Below are 6,832 nucleotides of genomic sequence, written 5' to 3'. Positions count from 1 at the left end.
TAAAAAATATGGTGTTTGAATGAGTGATATAACTAGTTGTGAATGATGAACTGTATGTGAATCGTATGTGGTTTATGTGAATGAAGTGTATTTGGTATGTGCAAAAGAAGTGTATGTGGTTTGAATGAGATGTGAATAAATTGTAATATATAAGCGTGAATGAGATGTGGTGAATGCATCATGCTTATGTATTGTTGTGTATTGTTTTCTATTTGAGAGGAACATGACTAGCAATACCTGATGCTAGCCATAAATAAAGGTTTTGCATCTTGGGGTACAAAATTGTCAATACCGGTTCAAGACTAAAACTGGTTAATATCATTACTAGTTTTAGCTTTGAATCGACGATGATAGTCTAACTATCAATGCTGGTTTATGTCATGAGCTAGCAGTAATTAGTATTACTGTTGATTCTTCAAACCAATATCACTTCCAATTGTTTAGTGTCTATTTGAAAACCGGTGGTGATGTGGGTTATGAACCGGCACTGACCATCCTTTCTGTAATTTTAGATAATGGAAAAATGTTTCCAGCTTTTGCACTCAAAAGTACACGCAGCCTGCACCACCCTTCCTTTAGTAATGAAAGGAAAAAAAAAGGTATGTAAAATTTACATATATTGTGACCAGCCACAACCCGGCCATCCATTAACATGTTACACGTACAGCACCTAATCACGCATTAATTTGCTCCTGAGTAGACAACTTGGCGTACTCCGTCGCCGATGCCTCGGTACTTCCCTTGCACTCGAAGTAGAACGCGGTCATGGCGCAGACAGAGAACAACTCCACGGCGGCCATCAGGATGGTGTAGAGAAATCCGAGAAGCAACCCTGACGCCATGCTACTAATGGCGCACGACTTGGCAAGCGCATGCACCGGCGAGACAGCGGCGGTGAGCACGCCAGTCACGGCAAGGAAGAGCAAGGCCCGCCTCTTCTTGTCCTTCACCAGCCGCCACGCCCGCCCAACCGCGCCGGCGCCATGGCACCCGGGCTGGGCCACCGCCACGACAACGCTGAGGGAGCAGAGGAAGGAGAAGTATACAAGGAAGATGAAGGCGACGAGGAGGAGCAGCGACTCCACAAGGAGCAGTACAAAGTATTGGTTGAAAATGAGGAAGACGAAGAGCGCAGCCAAGGCGGCCAGAAGTGCGACGTAGGCAATCTCCAGGGCGTACACGAAGGCTAGCGTCAGCACGGGGCCCTTCAGCTGCGTCTTGGCTTTGTCGAGGAGCGAGCCAAAGGTGTGCAGCTCACCAGAGTACGTCAAGACGGCGGCGAAGAGGATGACGATCCGGATGGCGGAGCCGACGATGACGGCAAACAGGAGGTAGGCCGCGCCGGTGAACAAGAGGTGCCGGGTGTCATCCTGGATCTCTTGGAGGAGGCGAGCATAGTCCAGGCTACTGGGGTCGGTGCTGTTGAGTGCCTTCACGTCGAGGCTTACCTCGTCGGCAAGGGGCTGAACGGCGAGGTCGTTGCCAAGGAGAAGGACTGAGGTGGAGGCGACGATGAGCGCGAAGACCACCGCGAAGAGGCTTCGGTTGCGGGTAGGGAGGAGCACGCCTTCCTTCAGGAAGTTGAAGAATGATGGGGCGGAGCTTTGCTTGGTTGCCATGGTTGGAGTTAGAGAGATGGAAGAAGGCGGAGTGGTATGAGTCGATGAGAAGAGAGAGGAGTAAGATACTGGTTTTAAGCACAAAGTCGATGAAAGGACAACGCGGTTGGAGAAAGCTACCTCGTGGAAAAAATGTTAGCGAATACAATACAAGTCCCTGTTCAGAGAAAGGTCAGCAAATAAATGCCACTGTATGCACTTATTAATTCTGAAATCTGAATTGGTCGATGCCTTGCATCAGGAATCAAAGACAGGGTCATGGAAATATATATTTATTCAAAGGTTGTTTCCTGGAATTTCTCTAATTCTAAGTCAGATCTACTAGCCTCTGGATCCTAGTCTAATCATCCTCGCCTGCTACCTCCTTCCAAAATTCCTATAGCACGAATGCGCTCTTTTAGAGTCTATTTATTTCGTGTTAGCTGACCGTTTCTACCGCCGTTGATGTAGGAGTCAGTTAGCCTTGAACTCTCTCCACGCTGATGTAACCGTGCCCATTTGTGGTCTGAAATCAATGTAACACAGCAGCGAGTTAATCACTCTTGCATGGTATCATAGAGCACCAGGTTCTGATCCTATTTTCTCGCCCACCCTTGCCGTTCCCTTCCTCGTCGCCATGGCCGAAACCACGCTCGCTGCCGGCAACTCTACAGCCTCCGCCATGACTAGCAGCACCTCTTCCTCCACAAACAACACAAACAACTCCTCCTCTTCCACCTCTGCTTCACCCACTCCTCTGTCTCAGGCAATCTCCAGTGTCAACATCAAATCCTTGATCCTCTACACCCTCTCCATGGAGTCCAACAATTATCACAAGTGGAGGAACCTCATTCTTCTTGTCCTTGGGCGTTTCCACCTGCGCGCCCATGTCGAGGATGGCGAGCCTCATCATGATGACCCTGACTTGGTCACCGAGAACCTGCAAGTTCTCATGTGGCTCTATGCCACTATCGACAAGAGCCTCACTGACAAGGTGATGGGCGACGACTCCACTGCCTACGGCATCTGGGAGAAGCTGCGATCCATCTTCTACGCCAACAAACCCTCCCGTGCGGTGCATCTCGAGTTCGAGTTCCATGGTCTCGTCCAAGGGGATCTCTTCGTCAGCGTGTACTACCACAAGTTGAAGACACTCGCAGACGCCTTAGCTGATTGCGACCAGCCTGTTGGTGACTGCACGCTGGTGCACCAGCTCATTCGTGGCCTCAACCAGAAGTTCCATGTCCTCAAAACGATTATGCCTGTTCTTCCCACCTTCCCCACATTCATGTAGGCGTGTGATTACCTCCTCATCGAGGAGAAATCCAAGGAGACCGAGAAGCCCGCAACCAATGAGACGTCGCTCGTCGCCGCCGATAACTCCGGCAACGACACCACACCATCGCACAACGACAACAATGATAATGGGTCCTCCACTAACAACCACACCGGGGGCTGCAGTTGTCGCTATCGTGGTCGTGGATGTGGGCGCTGTGGCCGCAACAGCGGTAGGCGTGGCCGACAGCAGCAGCAGCAGCAGCAGCATCAGCTTCCTCCGTGGGTGGCTTCCTCTGCTCAGTGGCCCGCGCCATGGTCGGACCAATGGCGCGCCCCTGGACTGGTATGTCTGGCCCCGGCGTGCTTGGAGCCCGCCCGCCCGTCGGCCCAGGTCAGGCGTACCCGGTCATGCAGCCTACCACAGTATCGGCACCACTTCAGTCTTCCTCATGGGACGTCAACGGCCTGATTCCAGCACTCCATGCCATGTCGCTCCAGCAGCAATCTAGCAACGGCGATTGGTACATGGACACTGGAGCCTCCTCACATATGACCGGCGATGTAGGTAACCTCCCCTTGTATTGTCCTTCATCTTTGCATGATTCTTCTCACATTGTTGTTGGCAATGGGTCCTCTATTCCTATTCTTGGCACGAGCTCTCTTCCTCTTTCCACACCTACACGTCAATTTCATCTCTATGACATTCTTCATACTCCTACTCTAGTCAAGAACTTAATTTCTATCCGCAAATTCACTCGAGATAATGTCTACTCCATTGAATTTGATCCCACTGATTTCTCTATGAAGGATCTTCGCAACAAGAGAGAAATCATGAGGTCTAGTAGCACTGGTGACCTCTATCCCTTCAACGGCTCCAGCAAAATCACACAGCCCATGGCTCTCCAGGCGTCCTCCTCTCTTTATGTGTGGCACCGGCGGCTTGGACATCTGGGACACCAATCTTTAGATCATTTACTTTCTACCTTTTCAATTCCATGTAATCATAAACAGCCCATGTCTTCCATATGCGATGCATGCCGGAAAGGAAGACATATACGCCTGTCGTTCTCTACCTCTCACTCCCTTACTTATTTCCCTTTCCAAATAATCCATTGTGATCTATGGACATCACTCGTTGTAAGCTTCACTGGTTCCAAATATTACCTAATTATCATTGATGATTTTACCCACTATACATGGACTTTTCCTTTGCGCCACAAAGCTGAAGCTTATACTGTCTTTCCCGATCTCTATAGAATGGTGCTCAATCAATTTCACATTTCTATACAAACAATCCAATGTGATAATGGGAGAGAATTTGATAATGCCACTCTTCACTGCTTTCTCTCTTCTCACGGCATTCTCTTTCGGTTGTCCTGTCCCCACACATCACCACAAAATGGCAAGGCAGAAAGAGCCATCTGCACCACGAATGACGTCCTCAGAACACTCCTATTTCAAGCTCATTTACCTTCCACGTTTTGGGTAGAGGCACTTCACACAGCCACTTACTTAATCAACCACCGACCTAGCAAACCTCTTCATCTCTTCACCCCTTATCAGTCCCTCTTTGGCCAGCCTCCAGCATATGAGCACCTACACATCTTCGGATGCTTATGTTACCCCAACCTCCCCCACTTTGTCAGGTTCGGAGATTTTTTTGAGGCCCAAAACGGCTTGGAAGATTGAGTTCTCGCCCCTGAAAGTTTCTAATCATTTTTAGAACGTGCGTTTGTGTCCATAGCCACCACACCTTACATTAAACTTGAGCAGAAATATACAATTGTTTCTATTCTAGTTTTACTGAGATGAGAAAAATAAGAAAAAATAAAATAAAAATAAAAAATATTTGTGAATACCGTCATTAGTGACTGGAGTTGGTCATTAGTGACAGATTATAAGTTGACCTGTCATAAAGACTGGTATAGAACGATCCATAACTAATGAGTAGATCATTAGTGATGGGTTAAGTTATGATCCATCACTAATGACTGGCCCATGACTACCCGTCACTGATAACCTTATCATTTGTGACAGGTCACAACTTGACCCGTCACTGATGACTGACCTAGGATGACCCGTCATTGATAACCTTATCATTAGTGACAGGTCACAACTTGATCTGTCACTAATGACTGACCTAGGATGACTCGTCACTAATGACTAGGTCATTAGTGACGGGTCACAACTTGATCTGTCACTATTATCATCAGTGATGGGTCATGTTATGACCCATCACTAATAACCACTTATTAGTGACAGGTCTATATCTGGTCCCGATCAAAAGGGATATTAGTGACACGTCCTTATTGAACCTATCACTAATAGAACATTAGTGATAGGTGTTGAGGAGTTGTCAATAATATGGTATCTCCTTTGCTGGTTTCTTACGTAGTGATATTCTCTCAGATCCTAGATGAGCTTATCAAGGCGAAATCGACCGGACCAAGAGATCCAGGTTTGCCTCGTTGGTGCTCTCATACATATGTGTTCGTGATTTTTCATTTAACTATCAATTTTATTTGGAAGTACAAGAGTGGTCCAAACAATTGTAAATGTTTTCATGAGTAAGCTAGAGCTCACTAGCAACCTATTTTAATTGATTTGATAAAAAAAGTATGAGCCAATATTTAACTAAAATTCTCCAAAGAAGCCTATTTTTGTAACTTCTAGCAATTTTTAATGCCTCAAATAAATTCCCAAAAATTTAAGAAAATTCAATAATATTTTTCTCATGTGATATACTAATTAAAAGAAATATTTCCAACCCTAAGTTATCTGGTAAAAAAGTGAGCTCCTTCGTAATGCTCTATTTATATGCATTTTTATCATTTCATGTGATATTCCCATTTTAATTTAATTTGAATTTAAACAAATTAAAACATGAACAAATTCATCTATATGCTTATGTAATGCATATAAATATAAATGAATCATCCTATCCACTCTAATCCCACTAACTAAATAGAAAACTGGCTCATCCCATCAATCACAACTAAACAGAAATTAGATCATCCCATCCAGAAAAACATGGATAGCCCTGTCCCGTCCATTCTCGCCCTCCAACAAAACACACCCCTAATGGCATTGTACTACAGGGAATATGTAGTATAGAATATGCGCAAAATACCCAATCATATGGGGTGAATGATTGCGGAAACCAAATTCAAAGAATAACTCACCCAAATCGAAATTCGATTTAAACTTGGTATTCCACTCAAAACAGATTGCACAAGCTCTAGTAAAAATGATGTAGAGAAAGATCTGCTGGTCAGATTGCTCTCAATTTTGGTTAGCAGAAACTAGATTCAAATACAAAACTAACCCCACAAGAATCAAGTAAATCAGATATATGGATCAAGAACTATTCCTGGTTGAAGCAGACTGTGTCAACCAAAATCAAGTAGATCAAAATCTAGTCGAGTTGACAAAGAGCTACTTGAGATCAAACCAAATCCACTCGAAATTTTTTCATATCAAACACTAGATATTCTAGCAAGTTTTTGGATGGATTAAAACAAGACGAAACTTCATAGAAATATGAAATTAATTGAGAAGCAAAACCGATCATGCAGAATATAGAACATAGAGAAAATTTTGAATCAGCAACTCATCAACTTGCGAAACTTGATTTTTATTGCGTAGATAAGTTTACAAGATGCCTCAACAAAGCATCCAACAAAATTTTCCATGAAATACTAAAACAGCTCTTTCTCGAGTTTCTCTATCTCTCTGTTGCATTGTGCTGCCTTGTTCTGTGCTATATTGCCCAATACAATAGACCTCTATTTATCGGGTAGCCACACGTACAAACGTGACCGAATCGAATTACAACTCCCTGTTGTATTCAATCTAGTCTCTATCCTCCTCTAATCATAAAAGGACAGACAACTTCCGCTAATTAAGCTAATTAGCCAACAACTTATCAAGTATAATTAATGATTTATTTGCAAGGT

General features: G+C 44.7%; 2 protein-coding genes across 2 annotated transcripts; one reads left to right on the top strand and one right to left on the bottom strand.

Moving 5' to 3' along the window:
- Positions 1-549: 549 nt before the first annotated feature.
- Positions 550-1,694, bottom strand: LOC133896585 (uncharacterized). Its single transcript, XM_062337184.1, has one exon. The coding sequence runs from the start codon at positions 1,617-1,619 to the stop codon at positions 675-677; it is 945 nt and encodes a 314-aa protein (XP_062193168.1). The 5' UTR covers positions 1,620-1,694; the 3' UTR covers positions 550-674.
- A 541-nt stretch (positions 1,695-2,235) lies between these two features.
- Positions 2,236-2,892, top strand: LOC133897850 (uncharacterized). The gene has a single exon (XM_062338677.1). It carries the CDS (start codon positions 2,236-2,238, stop codon positions 2,890-2,892), a length of 657 nt encoding a protein of 218 aa, XP_062194661.1.
- The last annotated feature ends 3,940 nt before the right edge of the window (positions 2,893-6,832 follow it).

The sequence above is a fragment of the Phragmites australis genome, chromosome 17 (genome assembly GCF_958298935.1).
Source record: "Phragmites australis chromosome 17, lpPhrAust1.1, whole genome shotgun sequence".
Classification (NCBI taxonomy): Eukaryota; Viridiplantae; Streptophyta; class Magnoliopsida; order Poales; family Poaceae; genus Phragmites; species Phragmites australis.
The sequence above is the reverse complement of the archived record's forward strand: the minus strand, read 5'-3'. Positions and strand labels throughout refer to the sequence as shown.

Coding starts and splice junctions, on each gene's coding strand:
- LOC133896585 (XM_062337184.1), bottom strand. CDS start 1,619: ATGGCAACCAAGCAAAGCTCCGCCCCATCATTCTTCAACTTCCTGAAG.
- LOC133897850 (XM_062338677.1), top strand. CDS start 2,236: ATGGCCGAAACCACGCTCGCTGCCGGCAACTCTACAGCCTCCGCCATG.